This window comes from Podarcis liolepis, assembly GCF_965112155.1.
Source record: "Podarcis liolepis genome assembly, chromosome: 15".
NCBI lineage: Eukaryota > Metazoa > Chordata > Lepidosauria > Squamata > Lacertidae > Podarcis > Podarcis liolepis.
Window position 1 is genome coordinate 35,703,234 of NC_139566.1, and position 21,753 is coordinate 35,724,986.

Here is a 21,753-nt window from a genome sequence, read left to right on the forward strand (position 1 = left end):
CTAAGGTTGAGACCATTTCCTTTTCTTACAAGTTTTCCATGGCTTCAACAACTACCTTTGATTTGATTCAACAGGTGACGCTCACCTGCATATCTGTGCTCCATCACAGAACAGGCAATGAGGTTGAGGGGTGGCCATGTAGCAGACGGAGGCAAGGTTACACGAAGAACATAATAATGACCACTTCTAAACCTATCCATGCTTCTTAACCTGATGAGACAATACCACTGTACATCAATGTACACCTAGAGGATTGTGTAATAATTGCAGCGGAAGCTCCACTAACCTCTACAAACTAGCAAATTAAAAAAATCAGGGGTGACGCTGGACCAAAAAAAGGGGATGGGGTGGGATTTATTTCATTTATTTATAGGAGTATTTCTATGCCAGTATATCATAAAATGTCAGGGCAGTTCTACAGTGTTAAAACATGAAACACAATTTATAAAAAATACAAATAACAAAGTGACTGGCTAATTAATATATATATATGTGTATGTGTGTATATATATATATATGGGATTCGGGTGGCGCTGTAGGTTAAACCACAGAGCCTAGGACTTGCCAATCAGAAGGTCAGCGGTTCGAATCCCCACGACGGGGTGAGTTCCTGTTGCTCGGTCCCTGCTCCTGCCCACCTAGCAGTTCGAGAGCACGTAAAAGTGCAAGTAGATAAATAGGTACCGCTCCAGCGGGAAGGTAAACGGCGTTTCCGTGTGCGGCTCTGCTTCGCCAGAAGCGGCTTAGTCATGCTGTACGCCGGCTCGCTCGGCCAATAAAGTGAGATGAGCGCCGCAACCCCAGAGTCGGCCACGACTGGACCTAATGGTCAGGGGTCCCTTTACCTTTTAATAAAAAAATAAAAATTAAATAACAGCAAAGGCATGTCAGCATAAAAGGATCTTTAAGAGAAGCTTGAAAGTCAAACACATGGAAGACTTTCAAATCTCTTTTGGAAGAGATTCTGAGGCTGATCTGTAACCCTGGGGGACAACAGGCAGTGCCCCTCCATATGATCTCCATGACTGAGCTGGGATATAAGGGCTCAGGTGGCCCTTAAGATATCCTGGACCCAAGTTCTTTGGTGGGGGGTTGTATATCAACACAGAAACTGACCTGGTAAGATATAGGCAACCAGTGCTGATGTTCTGGAAGCGATGTCACATGCTGTCAGCTGTCTGCCTGAATTGGCTCAGGAGAAATATACTTCCTGGAATTCATAACAACTTTTCCTACTGAAGGCCAGTTGAAAATTATGCTCTATGAGCCTGTCGACCTGCTGCCACTTCCACTTGCTGACCAAAGAAAGGTAAGTTTTGGGGAGAGGATGGTCAGCTGCAAAGGGACAAGCATAATCAAGGCAAATGCAATCTGCTTATAGCAGGCTATGCCTCGCTCAATTTTGCTAGCAGGGTTTCAGTCAGAAGTATCCAACTGTGCATGTTCCTCAGACTGAATTCATCTAACTTTCCTAGTAATCAAACAGGCATTCTTTCCAGTTCTTCGTTTCTAAACTAAACCAAAGACGAAAAGGCATATTGTGGATTTCTCGGAGAGCCAGCAGGTGGCTACCTTTCCACATTAGCAGTCTGGGATTAAGTTTATGCTTTGCTGGCAAATAATTTCCCTTTTCAACAGGGACTAAGCACACAACCCAGTCAAATTTAAGCCTTTTTAAGCCCCATTTATTTCCACTGGAGACTTTTCAGCATGAATTTCTTGGTAAACATGTGTAGAATCAAGTAGCACATCAAGGGATGGGGGTGGAGATCCTATTCAGTTCTCATTTTAGGAGAACCCTAATTCTATTTTTTTATGTCCTGAAACTATTCTCAGAATTTGTACTTCTCAAAATCCTGCAATGCAGTTCTCCATCCAAGTCATGTGTACAAAAATGTATTTACTAAGGTAAAGTGTGCATAAAAATGCATTTATTTGGTAAAAATAGCACACAAAGATTTCTTATATTGCTGTACAGAAAAGTGCTTGAAGAAACAAATAGGTGACAAGGAGCATGCTGGCAGTAAAGCACACCATTTAGAGTTAAAGTTAACTATTTGCAAAAGCACAATCTTCACAGACTTGGCTGCATGAGCAGAGCAGCTCATCCCTGGTAGGTCTGAACCCATGAATCAGTTGCCGAGACCGAAAGCCCCTGTCTCCCCACAAAAAGCCCTCCATGGCTTTTCCCAGGCAATCAGAGACTGGGCCTGCATGCAGTCTTCCACTGCTCCGCCTGCTTCTGCCCTCTTCTGGTTCTGGGAGACAAGGTAGGAGTGGAGCTTGTTGAAGAAGCAGGAGGAGACACCCATGACATCTCTGCCTCCCCATCACCTACTTCAGCTTGGAATTGGGCCTGGCAACTAATGGGCAGCTAGTGCAGAGTCGGGTCAAGCAGATCTTGCCTGATATTAGCTCCATGTGGGAAAACACATTGGGACCACACAGAGGCATTTTAAGTCTATCAGTCACTGTAGGACATGAACATAAGTAGAGTCCCGGTGGATCAGACCAAAGGCCTGTCTAGTCCAGCATCCTGTTTCTGAAAGAGGCTAACGAGATGCCTATGGGAAACCCACAAGCAGGGCTTCTAATGGTCTTTAGCTAAGTGGAATTTCTACCTACTTCTGCATCAGTAGAGGAGGTCTACTGCCTTCAAGCGTTGCTCATGGGCCTTCCAGAGAAGAGAACCAGTGTGGTGTAGTGGTTAAGATTCGTAATCTGGTGAACCGGGTTCGCGTCTCCGCTCCTCCACATGCAGCTGCTGAGTGACCTTGGGCAAGTCACACTTCTTTGAAGTCTCTCAGCCCCACTCACCTCACAGAGTATTTGTTGTGGGGGAGGAAGGGAAAGAAGAATGTTAGCCGCTTTGAGGCTCCTTCGGGTAGTGATAAAGTGGGATATCAAATCCAAACTCTTCTTCTTCTTTTTGGCCACTGAGTGAAATAGGATCTTGAATTAGGTGGACATTTTGGTCTGATCCAGCAGGGGTCTTTTTATGTTCATGAACTGAAATGCTCCAATCTTCATGGCTGCCCACAGATCCACAAACAACCAGGACTGGCATCGATACAACATGAAAGAGAAACAACGCTTGCTTCAGTTAAAACCTTCTGGTTTAAGTATATTGCACTGCTAAATTGGGGAAACAATCCCAAAGTAAATCCGAAACTCAACTGTCACATTGCCAACTAATGTGATTATTACAATGTCATGGCGGCTTTGAAGTTAGCTCTAAATCCCGGGAACAAAAAATAATAATAATGAATCTTAACTTCTAGTTTTAAATATGTTTCTTTTACAGAGGAAGGAGGGCAGAGTTTGAACCATGCCCCATTTGTACCCCAAATGCAAGCAGAAGTTAAAGGCTGTTCACAACATCAAGCAACACAGATGGTATTGGACCCCTAAATATATTGTAATCATCTTCATGGTGTGAAAGATTGATCAAAGGTGAAAAAGAGAGAAAAGCCTACAACATTTGAGGCTCTTTTAGTTTAGATAAAATATGAGTAAGAGGAAGCATGGATGGCTTATGAGAACATGTTGACATTCAATGAAGCTGAATACTGGAAGACTCAGGACAGATGGGAAAAAGTACTTCTGCATACAGCACTAAGGCAGGGGTACGTTTCCGAGCACAATTCAAAGTGTTGGTGCTGACCTTTAAAGCCCTAAACGGCCTCGGTCCAGTATATCTGAAGGAGCGTCTCCACCTGCATCATTCCACCCGGACACTGAGGTCCAGCGCCAAGGGCCTTCTGGCGGTTCCCTCACTGCAAGAAGCCAAGTTACAGGGAACCAGGCAGAGGGCCTTCTTGGTAGTGGCGCCCACCCTGTGGAACGCCCTCCCACCAGATGTCAAAGAGAACAACAACTACCAGACTTTTAGAAGACATCTGAAGGCAGCCCTGTTTAGGGAAGCTTTTAATGTTTGATGTATTATAGTATTTTAATATTTTTTTTGGAAGCCGCCCAGAGTGGCTGGGGAAGCCCAGCCAGAGGGGCGGGGTATAAAGAAATTATTATTATTATTATTATTATTATTATTATTATTATTATTATTATTATACTATGGAACTCATTCCCACAGGAGGCATTGATGGCCACCAACATGGATAACTTTAAGAGAGGGCTAGACAATTTTATAGAGGTAAAGGCTGCCAATGTCCTACCTCTGCTGCTAGGAGGCAGCATGCCTCCGAATGCCAATTGCTGGAAAATAACAAGTGGGGAAATGCAATGGATGAGCCTGGGAAAACCTTCCACGATCAAGGTATCTCCCCTTCCAGGTAAGTAATGTGCTGCCTTTGGCACACTTAAGTGGATGATTCAATAAGACCCTGGTTAATGAACAGCTGTGTCTGTGTGGAGCTGGAGCAATAATATATGTTGAATGTGTTCTTCTGTGCTGTAATGGTTGATTCTCCCTCTACCAAGTGTTTATCTGAGAAGACCTCCTAAAAAATGCATGAGTTGCTCTAAGTGTCCAGTGCATCTGTTTGACCGTCTTCTTCTTTGGCGACCACTCGTAGCCAACTAAGATTGTCTTCCATGAACACGGTCTTAACAGTGACTCCGTAAGTGACTGTGGAGGCCAATTCTGGATCCACACATCCTTCCACAGTGGGGACATAGGTTTCTGGGCAGGAGTTGGTCACGGTGAGGGTTTGCCAAACGTGCCTTCCTCCTAGCATGTTTCTCCCTTTCGTCCTGAGTTCGAGCATCTTCAAAGTCCACTCTGAGCAGAACGAGCCCACCCATGAGGCAAGGTGAGGCGGCCACCTTGGGCAGCAGGATTCACAGGGCCAACAGATCCATCCTCCCAAGAAATGCATTGCCCGTTGCTGCTGCCACTCTACAGTGGTCACTTGGCGAATAGGAGGCACTGATGTAGATCTTTATTCCCCCTTGTGTCTGATGTAGATCTTCACTCACCAGCTCTTCCCTGGCAGGAGGCAGGTATCATTTTGTGGTCCTCCTAAGGTGCCAAAATGTCTTGGGACGGCCCAGGGTGCTGGATGGGGAGGGGGACAACTTTGGTCTGACCCAGCAGGTTCTGCTTATGTTTTTATGGGAAGGTGGACATATTCACAGTTCTGAGCTGTGTTAAATAAACAGAAGATTATTTTCCAGTGCCTCTGTACTTAGCCCAGGTGGCAGTAAGGTGAGAGGGGAGGGTGTTATGTATTGAAGTTCTCACCCTGGCCACCAGGGGTATTGTGTATATTAGTTTTCACTCAGGTCCACGTAAGTTAATTTAGGCGGGATACCCTGGGCTGTTGTTGTTACAGTGTTGACAGCCGGCTTCCTATAAAAGCAGGCCGGCTGAGCTGTTTGCTGTTCAGTTCAGTTCCAGCTTACTTATAAAGAACTACTTGGAGAAATCTCTGTGTCGTCTGCTATGTCCACCCACTACTTAATAGAGGGCTTATCTCCCTAGGTACCGAGCCTCCCTCCTCAGCTGAAACCCCCCTGAAAATAGTCTCCGGAAACAATTGGGCTTGAAAGCAGACTCCTATTGCAGCCAGTGAGATTTTTACCTCCCCAAGTCCAATATTTATTTATTTATTTATTTATTTATTTATTTATTTATTTATTTATTATTACATTTATATACAACTTTTCTTCCAAGAAGCTCAATGTGGTGAAAATGGTTCTCCCTCTCCACACTTTGTCCTCACAACAACAGCTTAGACTGAGAGATACTGGCTAGTCCAAGGTCCCTCAGTGAGCTTCATAGCTGTGGGGGGGGGGGATTTGAACCCTATTCTCCCAGGTCCTAGTCCAACACTCTGGTGCTGTGGTGGGGGAGGACGGAATTTGTCCTCCAAGCATTGCAGCACACAGAGAAGAGTTTGCCCTTAACTCCCAAGCTTCAAGCTTAAATAAATATCCCCTCCCTACATTAAGGAGGCTTTGAAACATGAACTCCAGTGGAAGCTTGGCTGCATCCATATTATGCATTTAAAGCACCCAGAAACCTGGGAACTTGTGTGCTGTGAAGATACCAGAGGACAACCCCATATATGTTGCTCTTTGAAGGAAGATCTTCGTGGGAACATTTGCTCAGGAGTTCAGCGATGCTCCCTCAGAAACTCTCTTCTGCAAAAAAAACTCTGCACATGCTCTGACACTCAAGATTGTGTTGAAACGGAGCAATGTGAACCATGCTAGAAGCTTGGGGAGGGGTGGAGAGAGAGAGAGAGAGAGAGAGAGAGAGAGAGAGAGAGAGAGAGAGAGAGAATTCCCAGAGTTTCCTGGGAAAAGAGGTTGACTTTTAAACCACTCTGGGAACTGTAGTTCTGTGAGCCCAACAGGTGACTCCTATCAACTATCAACAAACTACAATTCCCAGGATTCTCTGAGGAAAGCAATGGATGTTTGAAGTGGGATGATACTGCTTTAAATGTATAGTTCAGATGGGGCCTAAGTCCCTATGTGCCAAGAGACTTAAGGAACTGAAATAATGGCTTGTGAATACCGTGACTTATTGCTTTTTTAATCCTTAGGAATGGCCAAAGTGAAACCGGGTGGCAGGTGGAAGTCGAACCTGGTAAGAGGGAGGAATTACTGGAGAGGTGAAACTGGGTCTTTGGCAGCTTAAGCAAAGAGGGGGAAACAGCATGTGTTATATCAGTATGTAGCTCAATTTTAGTACAGCAGCAGAATTGGCATTTTCTTGAAGGGATTACGGGTGACTGTACTCAGATGACCTCTACAAAGGAATTCAGCTAACGGGGAGTCATAAGTTCCTAAAAAGAACGGCAATTTTAAACCTGCAGACTCCCCTCGTCCGCTCGCGCTATGTGCTTGACAGGTTATTCCAAGCACATTATGTGCTTGTCTGAGACTCTCTGCAGGCTTACATCCTAAAGATGTAAGAACACTAATCAGAATCTTTGCTACTGTCAGATTAAGGCTCTTGTTCAGAACTTCGTGTGTTCTTGTGGGTTTTTCTTTCTTTTCTAAATCCTTTTGAATTCCTTGTCAGACAGATTTCCCCCCACCAAAAACACACACATCCAACTTGAATTAGCATTGACAATCACAGGGGGATTTAGCTGTGAGAGCTAAGAAACATCACAACTCAACTTTTCTTTCAAAATTCAGATTAAGCGCTGGGAAGAAGGGCTATGTTTCATAAAATGCCATTGTCAGATGACAGCAGTTTGGTAGCCAAAACAAAATAAAGTGCATTTTGAACGATAGCCCTTAGAAAAATACACAGTAGGTGCAAGTCTGAAACTGTTGCTGGTTATACACCATCAACAGACAATGGGGAGAGAAAGTTAAATAATTGTAAGTTTTAAGAACTCATTTTGATATTGTGTTTTCCTCCTTCCTCCCTTTTCTTTTTCCTTGTATGCCATGTCTTTTCTTATTATTGTTTTTATTGATTTTCATGGCTAACAAAGGCACATATAGCACCTCCGTTTTCAGTTCACAGAGTCCTGTCTACAAGTCAGTCACGTTTGGTGTGACACACTGCTATCATAGGCGTTGTGGAGTTGTGGGGGAGAAAGATGTGGGGAGAGATTAAGTTATTTTGAGATTGAGAGCCTGAGGGAAGAGCCTGAGGGAAGGGACATCTACATCTGCAACATATATTTAAAGCAGAAGATTCAATCTTTAGCTAGCAGGCAACTCTAGTTGAAACAGGGTAGGTATAGAAGTTGGAAACACAGCAAGGCCATTCCTGCGCCCCTGCATTTCAAGTCATATGCTATACACACCAGAGAGAGGGCAGAGATGTCTTCTTCACACAATGCCCATTTCCTGATTTGTTTCCCTGTGCTGAAATCCAATTCACTGAAGCTGTCATCTGAGCATGTGCAATGGTTATCTGAAATGTACACACCTCATCTTAACTGCCGCTTCCGTTTTCAAATTGGGTGGAAGCTGGTTTGAGGGAAAGTACATAGTTTTTGGAGGGTTTTTTTGTTTTTAACATATTTTTATTAAATATTTCTTGGTTTACAAAAGTACGTGCGGTGTCTCTTTTTTCAAGTTACATTTTCTACAGATCAGTTTCATTTGTTGAGACATTAGTGAAGAAAAGGGGGGAAGAGGTGGAGGGGGGCATGGTGAGTGGGGTGGGGTGGCAATGCTTCTATTCTACTTAATGTATGTGTGGGGTTTTGTGTCAGTGTCGCTTGTGTGGGTCCTCTTTGCAATTCGTTTGTGTTCCTTTGGTGGTGAGAGAGGTTGGGGTTGGCCTAGGGTGTGGTTGTTTGTTTGTAACTGGCTGTGATGAACTTTGTTTTCATGTGTGAGTGGGGTGGGAGTACATAACTCAGTTGATAGAACAGAGGTCAGCAAACTTTTTCAGCAGGGGGCCGGTCCACCGTCCCTCAGACCATGTGGGGGGCCGGACTATACCCTGAAAAAAGAACGAATTCCTATGCCCCACAAATAACCCAGAGATGCATTTTAAATAAAAGGACACATTCTACTCATGTAACACGCTGACCATCCGCAGGCCACTGGATTGAGAAGGCAATTGGGCCGGATCCGGCCCCTGGGCCTTAGCTTGCCTACCCTTGTGATAGAACATGAGAGTCTTAATCTCAGGGTTGTGGGTTTGAGCAGCAAGTTGGGCAAAAGATTCCTGCATTGCAGGGGATGACCTTCGTAGTCCCTTTCAGCTCTACAATTCTATGAATCTATGAGTATTTCTCAAGGAGCTACAGGGTACCTATAGACTGTGGCTAACATCCAGTGTAGGGACGTGGGTGGCACTGTGGGTTAAACCACAGAGTCTAAGACTTGCCGATCAGAAGGTCGGCGGTTTGAATCCCCGCGACGGGGTGAGCTCCCGTTGCTCGGGCCCTGCTCCTGTCAACCTAGCAGTTCAAAAGCACGTCAAAGTGCAAGTAGATAAATAGGTACCGCTCCTGCGGGAAGGTAAACGGCTTTTCCATGCGCTGCTCTGGTTTGCCAGAAGCGGCTTAGTCATGCTGGCCACGACTGGACCTAATGGTCAGGGGTCCCTTTACCTTTACCTAATATCCAGTGTACTCAGTTTCAGACACCAGCGGTGGAAGTATGCTGGAGCCAGAGCGAGTGGTAATGTGTACACAGCCATGATCAGCTAGCAGATGATGGTGAATATTTTGCCTGAGACTGTGGAGATTTGCTGCCAATCAGAGTCAACATGATTGGGCTAAACAGACAAATAACCTGACTTGGGGTGGGCAGAGGTTGATTAAGATCTATTGGTGTATCATCAAATGACTTGCAGCAGGTCTGCAAAGGATTTTGCCTCCACAATAGTTGAGCAATTAGTACGTAAACTTTAATAGGCCAGTTAATCCAAACATAAATTTTATTAATTTCCCCCTTCCCTCCACACTGGAGATCAAAGCCATTTTGTATATGTTCAAAGCATCAAACAGGCTACTAATGCATCAGGCCTGTGTTTTTCATTATATGGTGCTAGTTTTGACAGCACTGTGGCGCTGACGGGGGGAAAAAACATTACTTTAGGGTTTTTTATCCATTGTATTAGAAAGGCAAGAATACAATTATTAAAATATCACTTATGTGCTTTGATTCACAGAACAAATAAAACAATAGTTTATTAAGTTGGCTACTGCGGCTTTGAGCAATTTTTAAGTGGTCCATGGCCATGCACACAAAGAAGTTTGAAAGCTGCTTCCTCCTGTAATTTAGGAACATAGGAAACTGCCTTATACCAAGCATAAAGGTAAAGGGACCCCTGACCATTAGGTCCAGTCGTGACTAACTCTGGGATTGCGACGCTCATCTCGCTTTATTGGCTGAGGGAGCCGGTGTACAGCTTCCAGGTCATGTGGCCAGCATGACTAAGCCGCTTCTGGCGAACCAGAGCAGCGCACGGAAACGCGGTTTACCTTCCCGCCGGAGCGGTACCTATTTATCTACTTGCACTTTGACATGCTTTCAAACTGCTAGGTTGGCAGGAGCAGGGACCGAGCAATGGGAGCGCACCCCATCGCAGGGATTCGAACCGCAAGTCCTAGGCTCAGTGGTTTAACACCCAGTGCCACCTGCGTCCCAGCATATACCAAGCATAGGAGCCAATATTTGAGGGGGCCAGCTCCCCCCAAGTTCAAGGCCATTGCCATTTGAATGGTGTGTGCCTGCCACGTCATGTGATCTATTATTCAGGGTGTTGTTTACCTGAGGGGCCCCCCCATATTTTAGTCAAGTTGGCGCCCCTGATACCAAGCCACAGTAGGTCAACATTGCCTACACTGACTGGCAGTGGGTCTCTAACATTTCAGGAAGGTAATCTCTCTTAGCTCTACCTGGAGATGCTGAGGACTAAACCTGGACCCCCATGTTCCTTTGACAAATATTTATCAGAGCTGAAAGTGGAAGTCCAATAGATACCTGTTTTGTTTGTCCCTGTAAGACAAGGCAAGTATTGGGTACGGTAGATCATTTTGGACAGTTCTTCAATAGGGCAGGGAGATCCTCAACTTGGTAATTAAGACTGTAACAGCTGCTGGACTTATAGGGGCAATTGCAAAAAATAAATAAATCTCCTCCTCTGATCTGAACTCCCCCCCCCCCCCAGTGGACTGGCTCAGTTGTGGAAAACTGGCTTTGGGGGTTGGATGGGATGGGAAGGGAAGAAACCTTTATAGACCTCTTTTTGTGTGGTGGTGGGGTTTTGACGACACCACACAACAACAACAACAACAACAACAACAACAACAACAACAACCATCCGTGAGTTTCTCCCACGAAATCAAGGCTGCTGGCTGTGTGCAGCTCCCATGCCCAGAAATCTTCCTGGGACCTAAATGGTGTTTGAGCAAAGGGGGGAAAAGACTCAACTTTCCCCATCGTCTTTCACCCATCCCTGCTGCAGGTGATACACACCCTGAGGGTGTTTTGTGCGTTTTTTTGGTGGGGTGGGGGGAGTTTAGAGCGAAGAGAAAGGAGATGAGGGGAGGGAGAACAGGAGGAGAGAGTGAGTGGAGGAGGAGGAAAGGGGGAATGAGAGAGAGAGAGGGCGCAGAAGGAGGACCAATCTTGGGAGGGAAAGGTATTAGGAACAGCTGCTCTAGCTCTTGCTCCCGCTCCCTTCCCAACGCACAAACCCGCTGCCAAAAGCAGCTCCAGGAGCCAACAAGCATGGGCAAAAGTCCCCCTTTACCCCGGAGATCAGGCTGGCTCCATCTGTTGACAGCGGCGGCGTTCTGCATCTGGGGGTCAGAAGCCAAGGTAACCCCGTGGGGATGTTTACGTGGTGGGCGGGCGGGCGGGGAGGGGGTGCTCTCTTTCGGGTCCCCCTCCTTCCTTCCTTCCTTCTGGGTAGATTTCTCCCTCTTAGTGAGGGGTGGCGGGGCACCCTTAAAACTCCCAACTCCAGCGGTAGGTGATGCGTGGGGAGTGGGGGGCTCATAACGCCGAGCCACAAAGTGTGGGGTTGGTGCGTAATTGCGTTTTCTCTTCAACCGGGGGAGGGGGACGGGGATGGGGGGGGGGAGGTTGGTGGGTTGGCTTGTCCAGACATGCCAGGATGTTTTTGTTTTTCCAGCGAGTGGTGGTTGTGCTGGGGGATCTGGAAGAGAAGGAAACGCTTTGATTTGCAAATTGTGCCCATGTGTGAAAAATAAAAAAAAAGGTGGGTGGAGAGCGGGAGGCGGCTACCGCCTTTCAAGTCAGCGAGGGGAGATGTTTATGATTTTCTCTGCCCGAGTGTGGGGAGCAGCGTACACGGTCGCCTTTTATTCTCACCCCGTTGACTCTGGTCTTTTTCTGTTTTTTGGTTTTTTATACTATGCTACCCGGAAAATTTGGAGACGGGGGGTGGGCTATAGAGCAAGGACACACGAGTGTGTTTTCCTCTTTGATCTGTCACGTGTACCCCTCCCCTCTCTCCCTCCCCCGCCCGCCCCGCTCTCCTTTTAATTAAGTTGCAAGGAAGGACCTGACCACCTCATATCTAAAAGGCTTTTCACGCTCTGGAATCGGTGCCTTAGATGGAAATCCCGATTAAAACAGGTGAGGGGGGGCGAGGCAGAGCTGCTCAGATGAGCCTGTTGAGCTAATTAATTTGGTCCTCTGGCCATAGATAACAGAGGATGGCTTTTGCTTTCTTTTCAAGGACTCGGAGGTCTGAAACTGTACCTGCTACCTCCTGCCTTCCTCCTACTTTCCCTTTTTAGGCAAACAGGTGCTTCAGGCTTTTGTACAGTTTCAAAAACCTGTGTGATCTGTTTGACTGCTGTTCTCACACTGTTGCTGCCAACGTGGGGCGAAGTCTGTTGCCCACGAGGTATTTTGGGGGACGGTTTCCATTATCCTTGACTGTAAGTCATGCTTTATGAGGCTAATCAGGGGCGGACATGGGTCATCTTTTGTAATATGGCGCCCTGTGCAAGGCCAAAATTTGGCACCCCAAAATGGATTTTTTGCACCCCTTGGCTTGGTGCCCTTTGCAGAGGAACAGCCTGCACCACCCTAAATCTGGCGCTGGACCAGCGAAGTGAGGAGCTGAATAAAATCTGAAGGGCCACTGGTTCTCGATTCCTGTCTTTAAAGAGATTGTAAGAGGCAAGTGTCATAGGCTAAGCATTTGTTCCATCGCTGAAATTTGGCAGTGAAAATGGCAGGGTTCGTGAGTGTGTGTGTGTTTAATTTTTATACCATGTTACATTTCCAGTAAGACTTTCAGAGGCAAGAGAAATAAAACATTACAAATCAAAATCAAAATACAATAAAGATCCACGTTTAAAGCAGCACGATTAACAGGAAGAACTACAGTTCCCAGGATTCTTTGGGGGAAGCCATGTGCTTTGAAGGTGTGTTGGATGTGCTATAAAATGTATGGTGTGGATTGGCCTACGTTCCATTGGTGCATATCATTTTGTCAACAGAACAAGTGTACCGCTAAATGACTTTAACGTAGCTCTACCTTGGATACAACCTAATGGTCCAAACTATAAATGATGTTGATTACATTTTTTAAAAATAAATACGCAGATTAATTCATGTAAACAGTAACCTCAGGGAAGCCTTAACAACTTTGGGACTGTGAGGAGTAAAATTTTAACGCTTTTCTATCCCTGACATGCTCCTGACAAAAATCCTCACTCCAAAGCTGCTGTTTGCATTTGTAGTGTCCATTGGCCCTGTTCAGATGAAATGGTAGAAGCAGCTTCTGAGAGCCAATTTTGTCAGGATTTGGAAAGAAAGAGTTAAACTCCACTCCCCAGGCCAAAGAAATATCCCTGTTCAGGCTTCCCCCTCTGCTGCTGTTGATATAAACAAGCACACATGTCAATTGCATTAGCACAAGTAACACCTTGTCTCCATTGACCTAAAGTTCCTTGATTTTGACCATAGGAACTCATTGGGTCTGCCTCAAGGGCACAACCTGCTTTAAGTTTCTAGAGTTGAATTTATTATCCCGGAGGAGAAAGTGTGTGATGTATTATTGGGTGGTAACTGAAGTTGTGTTTTTTTGCTGCCAAGGGTCAGAGTCTGGATTATATTTTCTGAAGGGTTGTAAGGTTTATTAATACGACTCAGTGTGAGAGACTGAATCAGTTTACTGTGAGAGGATTTTTAGGGCCCACCCAGTTTTTTTATTGTACGTTGTTTCAAACTGTTTTTCAATATTGTGTTTAAATAGTTGTGATCTGTCCCAGTAACCTGCCCCAGGACCTTAGGGTGAAGAACAGATTAACAACAACCAACTATGTCCAACCGGGTGGGAGATGAGAAGGGAACATTCTCTGTATGATCTGTATTGCCCTAGATAGAGGTGGGTGAAGTAACTGGTTGTATTTAATGCTGCCTAGGTTTTTTGTGTGTGCCAGATGTTAGCTTTGCAACAAATAGCTGGCTGTGTACTAGCTGTATTATGGATACTGTGGTAGTTGGGAATAGTTGAGGGTGAGGTTTGTGTGCAGAGGACTGCCAATGATGTATTTGGGAGATGTTTTTGTGGGTGGGTGACGTGTGGGTGCAGTTCCTACCTCAGTTATTTTGTTTACCCACGAATGGAGTTTGTGCTGTGTTTTCATATTTGACTTTTTATTTATTTTTTACTTTTTCTGTTTAAGAGAACATTGTATTCCCCTTCACAGAGCTACAATTCGCAGTCACTTAAGAAGCCACATTTCCCAGGATTTTTTCCAGGGAACTCATTGGCTTTGAATGTGCATTGCACTCTATCAAGCGGTCATATGACTGGACAGATGGCTTTTGAAGAGGAGAAAGTAAGCAGTCTGGGGTCTTTTTTTGGCCTTCATGGTTTTGACAAGAAATAACATTGGCTTTTTCCTTTTAAGACTTCACAAGCCATTAATCTTGTGGCTGTGAAGTTTTCTTTCTTTTTCTTTTTCTTTGTTGGAAACACAATCATTTTGAGTCATGAATATGATTTCAACATTGGTCTGTTTCAAGACCATTGCACAGCTTTGCAGCACATCTAAGCATGGCTCTGAGAGCTAAAAAATTAGTTTCTGTCAGAGGCTTCTGATAGACCTCCCTATCCCTATTCAGACAAATAAAAAGTATAATTTCCTGCCTTGGAGCTTTGATTGGACAAACCACTAAGCCTGCAAATTTATTTTTAAAAGATTTATTGGCTAGGCCTTCTTCCCACAGAGGTGGTAAACCTGTGACTGGACTTTACTACTTTCAGTTGCAGGCGGGGATGCATATGATAGGATGTGAGGGTGATCTGGCTGAGACATCTGTCACCCCATTGATCGCCAGCGTTGGTTTGGCTGATCTGACTGGCTAGGCGGGTGTCCCCCCCTCCCTGCTCCTTGTGCGTCCCTCCCAAAACTGCGTGCTCAGTGGAAGATGAAGACCATCCCAGATAGAAGGTGCCTACTGTTCTTCAGTCAAGGGTGTACGATAGAATGTGCCTCCGTGTAAAAATAAAAATCCTTTGTGTGCACAGAAGGCTAGCAGATCAGGGAGAAGACATGGTCAGAAACTCCCCCCCCAAAGGCTACTGTTCTGTATGCATGGAGTTTTATAACAGAACTTTCATTTATGAGAGCCCCCATCTGCATATCTAGGAAAACTGTAGTTTCCCCCCTCACGGGGCTAGAATTTGCAGTTCCCTTAGCAGGCTATGGTTCCCATGATTCTTTGGAAAAGTCATTGGCTATAAATATGGCATGGATATGCCTGTTATTACGCAAGATAATACATAAGCAGGTTTCTGGCTGTTGCAAATAGATTGTAGAATCTTCTACACAACAAGTTTCTGCTAGGACAGCTGTTGTGCTGGATGCCCACCCACTAGTTTGTGCAAGTCTGTATAGCATCCTTCCCCAAGTTGATGCCCTCCAAATATTTTGGACTGTAACTCCTCACTGGTGGAGACTGTCATATATGATAACACTGTACACCCCAATCTTATATATGTGTACTTGGCAGTAAACTCAAGCGAGCCTATTCCCAGGTGCATAGGAGTGCAACCCTAGTTATATCACCTAAATTGGGCTCTGAATATTGTTGCTTGCATATCTTTCCAAATAATCTTTGCTACATGAGCTAGGTGGATCCTAATGAAAGATGTACTTGGAGACATCACCAGAGAAACCAGTTTCAAAGAACTTACCACGTTCATCCCAGGTCATTGTGAAAATAAATTTGGCCAATAGATTGTACTGTATTTGATCGGCTGTAGCTCAGAGTTAGGGTATCTGCTCTGTGTTCAGGAAGTCCCAGGTCCATGTCTTTGCATCTCCAGGTAGGACCAGGGAATATTCCTGCCTGAGCCCCTGGACAACCAACAACAAACCATTGCTTCAGCTTGTGGCTTGTTGAAAGTAAACACACTATAGTTAAGCCACTGGCAGCATTCAGGCATAATGCTAAACCATAGTTTTGGGTTATGTACAAACCAGACCACTGTGTACCGGACCCAGAAAACCCTGTTGGCACCACATACTCGGTGTAAACCCTGACAGCAAGAGTCAGAGTTTATTTCAACCTACTCTTTGCCAAAAAAATTAAAAAATGTCAGGTTAAATTTGTGGCTTTACACATGCCACATAGTATATGCAAACTTGGCCACTGCCCCAAGACTATCAAGGGAGACCCTCCACACCCCAGGAGAAACAAGTAAGTCCCACAGAGATCCCGTAAGGCTATCCACTAGCATATGTATGTAATTGCATCTTTATAAAAGTGAAAATATCCTCACAATTTGTTTAGATCTGTGGTTCCCAAACTTTTCTTCCCACAGACCACGGGGAAATTGTTGAGGGTTTTGGTGGACCACTTGATGGTTTTTCTGGATGGAATTCGGCTAAGGTTTACTCAGAGTAGACCCATTGAAATTAATGGGCCCAACTTAGCTGTGTTCATTAATTTCAGTACATATGTAGTTGCATACTAACCTCCGCCTGTCGTAGCAATTGCAATACTCTGCAACTGTATTTTATTGCTTGTTTTGTTTCTTGCCGGTTACTTTGCTGTATTTCAAATTGAATTCTGTAGCGTTCAGGTTGTAACACAGCAGAATATTATGTGAGAAGTGGAGGAGGCAATGGATGAACAACTGCAAATCTATATTATGTGAGAATATTTGATGTGACTGATGGGCTGTCTCCTGTCTCCAACCACAAATCCACAAAAACAGCACAGACCACCATTGGTCCACAGACCACTGTTTGGGAACCCCTGGCTTAGATGGTCTGGTGTGGTTTCTCAGGCTCACAGTAGCCATATGATGTGGGTTAGGTCGAGAGGTGGGTGATCCTAAGGACACCCAGTGAGGTTGACAACCGAGCAGGAATTTGAAACCAGATTTCTCTATCTATACGTCTTGTTTTCCATATACCATGCTGCCTTAATTAGCAGAAGCAGTGCCATAATTGTGGAGCATAACGCGCTCTCTTTTTATGATCATGCCCCAAGCTTCATTCTTCCCTCCTCTGCCCCACTGAATGGCTGATTTGAAAACTGGGTCCAATTTATTTTTGGGGAATTCTGTTTTTTATTAAGAAAAATAAAATAAAAATAAAACCACAATATGTTGATTCCAGGAGGAGGAAGCACATATGCATAGTTGAAATTAAATGCTTCCTGCTAGCTCCTAAGTGTGGGGCAGTGTGTTATCTAGAGTGCAGGCTTTTAAGAAGCCTGAATTCAAATCCCTCCAGGGACACCACTTAGGGCAGGAAATGCAGTCTCCCCTCCGCCTCCTTTCTTTCAGACCACATTCAATGGCTTCTTAAAGGAGTCTGTACCTCTTTCTCCTGCTGTTGTGAACGTAATAGTCACTATAAAGAAGATTGCAGAACTAAATATATTTCCTAGGGAGTATGTTCAATTGGGAAGGGATGCGGGTTGCGCTGTGGGTTAAACCACAGAGCCTAGGACTTCCTGATCAGAAGGTCGGCGGTTCGAGTCCGCGCGACGGGGTGAGCTCCCATTGCTTGGGCCCTGCTCCTGCCAACCTAGCAGTTCGAAAGCACGTCAAAGTGCAAGTAGATAAATAGGTACCACTCCAGCGGGAAGGTAAACGGCGTTTCCGTGCGCTGCTCTGGTTCGCCTGAAGCGGCTTAGTCATGCTGGCCACATGACCCGGAAGCTGTACACCAATAAAGCGAGATGAGCGCCACAACCCCAGAGTCGGCCACGACTGGACCTAATGGTCAGGGGTCCCTTTACCTTTTACTTCTAAAGGTGGGTGGCGTAAATGGTTCTAAGTTGTTTTGATTTGGTGGTTTTTTTTTATATATAATAGCTTATTTAATTGTTATTCAATATTTATAATGGATTGGTGTGCAATTCTGTGGCATCTTGTGAGCCACCTTGGGTTCTGCACTGGGAGAGTCGGTCACGACTGGACCTAATGGTCAGGGGTCCCTTTACCTTTAAGTTCAATTGGAGTAAGGGGTGACATGAGAGAGATGTTTCTTTTCTCTTTCTCAAAGCACTAGAACTCATGGACATTCAAAGAAGCTGAATGTTGGAAGAACATCATGCAGCGCAGTTAAACTATGGCACTTGCTCCCACAGGAGACAGTGATGGCCACCAGCTTACATGGGTTTAGACAAATTAATGGCGGAGAGGGCTATTGATGGCTGCTGGTCAAGATTGCTATGCTTCCTCCACAGTCAAAGGCAGTAATGCTTCTGAATACCATTTGTTAGGAAACGCAGGAGGGGGAGAGTGCTCTTGTGGGTCCTGCTGGTGGGTTTCCCTTGGGCATTTGGTTGGCCACCATGAAAACAGGATGCTGGACTAGATGGTCTGATCCAGCAAGCTCTTCTTATGTTCTCAGATCCTCCAGGTGTTCCTATTTTCCAGGGACGTCCTTGTTTTAGAGAAGCCGTTCCAGTTTCTGATCTGATTCTGGAATGTCCCACTTTTCCTTAGGATATCCCTATTTTCATTGGAGAAAAGTGAGACGGTATGGAATTATCCTGTACAGTGGTACCTCGGGTTAAGTACTTAATTCGTTGCGGAGGTCCGTTCTTAACCTGAAACTGTTCTTAACCTGAAGCACCACTTTAGCTAATGGGGCCTCCTGCTGCCGCTGCGCTGCCAGAGCACAATTTCTGTTCTCATCCTGAAGCAAAGTTCTTAACCCGAGGTACTATTTCTGGGTCAGCGGAGTTTGTAACCTGAAGCATATGTAGCCTGAAGCGTATGTAACCTGAGGTACCACTGTATAGGCAAGGTTTTTTTCAAAATGTTTAATGTTTTATTATCAGCCCAGCAAGACAACGACAAAAATCCACCAACAGCATACAAATCAATATGGCTAACCTGATCCAAAACACCCACCCACCCCCCTCACACACGAAAACAAAGACCACCACAGCCAATCATAAACAAACAACCATACCCTAGGCCAACCCCAACCTCTCTCACCACCAAAGGAACACAAGTGAATAGCAGAGAACCTGCACAAGCGACACTGACACAAAACCCCACATATATTAAGTATAATAGAAACATTGCCACCTGACCCCACCCCACACCTCCCCCCCTCTTTCCCCCTCTTCTTCCTAATGTCTCAATAAATGAAATTGATCTGTAAAAAATGTTAATTGGAAAAAGAGAGAGAGAGAAAGAGACATTGCACATACTTTTGTAAACCAAGAAAATCCTTAATAAAATACATTTGAAAGTAAATATATAACCCTATTCACTAAAAAAATTAAAATGTTTTATTATGTTTTTTTATGTATGTTGGAAGCTGCCCAGAGTGGTTTGGGCAACCCAGGAAGATGGGTGGGGTATAAATAGTAAAATTATCATTATGGAATGGGACGTCCCTATACAGTGGTACCTCGGGTTAAGTACTTAATTTGTTCCAGAGGTCCGTACTTAACCTGAAACTGCTCTTAACCTGAAGCACCACTTTAGCTAACGGGGCCTCCTGCTGCTGCCGTGACGCCGGAGCACAATTTCTGTTCTTATCCTGAAGCAAAGTTCTTAACCTGAAGCATTATTTCTGGGTTAGCGGAGTCTGTAACCTGAAGCGTATGTAACCTGAAGCGTATGTAACCTGAGGTACCACTGTATATGAAAACAATGGTCAGGGTTGATGGGAGTTGTAGTCCAAAACATAGGGCACGGCACAGGTTCCATATCCCGGCCTAAGGCAAAGGATGGGATAATAATGTAAATAACATGAAGCAGAAGAAGGAGAGAGAATGTCGCAGGCAGTCTAGGGCTGGTTGCGCTTGAAGCAAGAGAGAAAGTCTGCTGTGTATTTTTTCCATGACGGATCACTCCCGAGCTCAGTGAAGTATTAAAAAATTTCAACTCCGAAACTATGTCCATCAATTAGCAAAGAATGCAGTCTGATTAATAAAGTCTATGACATTTCAGCTATTAAGTCTGTAAAAGCAACTGGCAGTGGAGCCAGAATCACAGCTTGCCGTACCGAGGTCTCCTGCCAGATCAACCGACCAAATAATGCAAGTTGAATCCGTACAGTAAATGATGCAGCCGGGGCAACAAAATCGGTGCCTTGGCATGCAACTGCTGAAGCACTGTTTATAGCCAGGAAACACTACCACAATTAGAAAACCTGGGGGGCGGGCAGGGGAGGAATGGACGCTTCTCTTCCAGTATCTGCTGCTACGCTAGTGAACTGTACCAAGTCATACTGTTTGGGGTTGTATGCAATGTACCACTGCCTTGAAATCACTTAGGGGTATAGTTGTGCTAACAGAGCATTGTTGCACAAGGGAAAATACAAGTGCATTACCAAAGTTTACTGTTAAGCAGATTACACAACTGTTGTGTTGGATTCCCTTGTTGCACAACCTTTAAATGTTGCCATCTGCTGGCGCAACAAATGGACACTGGATGCAGCCTTTTGTACACCTATCCCAAGACTGGCAGTGACTCGCCAGGGTCTCTGAGAGTGGAGGATATTACAGCAGGGCCAGCTGCTGTCACACTTGCCTTCTTGCAACCATTGCAGGAAATAAGAGCCAACTCCTAGGGGCTGAGGAGTCTTCGCACCCCCAATAAAATATTTGAGGGGACCGGGGGCACCCAAGTTGATAGACATTGCCATTCAAATTGTGTGTGTGCACACTGTGTCTCATGTGATCGATTATGTGGGGCGGGACTTACCTGCCCACTCCAATATTTTATTCAAGATGGCACCCCTGGTTCAGGGGGTGGCTCTGCTTATCATTCGCTCTGGCTCCACCTAGTGGTTGGTCTTCCTGCCTTTCTGCCCTGCCAGTCCCAATTCCACTGGAGGAGGAGGAGGAGTTTGGATTTGATATCCCACCTTTCACTCCCTTTAAGGAGTCTCAAAGCGGCTAACATTCTCCTTTCCCTTCCTTCCCCACAACAAGCACTCTGTGAAGTGAGTGGGGCTGAGAGACTTCAAAGAAGTGTGACTGGCCCAAGGTCACCCAGCAGCTGCATTTGGAGGAGCGGAGACGCGAACCCGGTTCCCCAGATTACGAAACTACCGCTTTTAACCACTACACCACGCTGGCTTTGGTGTTAGAGCTGGAGAGTCCCCAAATACAGCAGGACTGGCGTACCACATTTTTTAGTAGAGAGGGGAAGGACAAGAGAGACCTAAGCCAAGCATTGCCTTCTGCATGCAAAACAAGTATAAAATCCAGGTGTAGTTAAAATCCACAATTTAAAAAATCAGTCAAGGTGTTAAAAGGATCCATAATTTAAAAATGCAATAAAACAAGCCAGTTAAGAAGCATAGTAAGGAAAACGGTGTAAAAGGCAATTAAAACAATTAGTTCACAAGTTCAAATTCAATGAAATGCTTGCCTAAATGGGCACGTCTTCAGGAGCCAGCAGAATGCCAATACTGATGTGACCTCTCATATTTAAGCAGGCAGGGCATTCACCACCAGTTAAGAAGTCCAACTCTTTGCTACCACAAGCCAATAATTGTCAATCTGTGGCAAAACTGACTGGGTTCCATTTGATACGGCCCCAAAATTGTAATAACACAATCATCAAGCCAAAGGACCAACACAAGCATGGTGTAGAATGGAATTGTAACTCCTTCCCCTCCCCAAAAGCAGAAGACTTATAAAACAAAAACCTTGGGGTTACAAGGAATGATAAGGAGCAAATACCAATGATATTCACTAAGGTACATTATCTGGGGAGGAAAAAACACAGAAAGGGAGTATTTCACATCTGAGGCTGCAATAGGGAGACCCGCAACTGGGAGCTGGGAAATGGAGACACTGAAGGTGCTCTGTGCAGGACAGATTAAAGAAGAAACATATTCTGCCTCCTTCTGGTTGACAGTTCTAGATAGATAG

General features: G+C 45.1%; 1 protein-coding gene across 4 annotated transcripts in view; it reads left to right on the plus strand.

Moving 5' to 3' along the window:
- Positions 1 to 10,839: 10,839 nt before the first annotated feature.
- LOC310693930 (uncharacterized protein) overlaps positions 10,840 to 21,753 on the plus strand; it is a 46,029-nt gene continuing 35,115 nt past the window's right edge. The window contains exon 1 of one of the 4 annotated variants that reach the window (XM_083476433.1): positions 10,840 to 10,861. Coding sequence is in view for 1 of the 4 variants with exons in the window: in XM_083476431.1 (XP_083332557.1) it covers positions 10,990 to 11,217 (228 nt within the window). In the remaining 3 variants the exon portion in view is untranslated. Of the gene's footprint in view, positions 10,862 to 10,940; positions 11,218 to 11,258; positions 11,368 to 11,678; positions 12,001 to 21,753 lie in introns of those variants that run through there. The other 3 variants (XM_083476431.1, XM_083476432.1, XM_083476434.1) reach the window with 3 other exon arrangements.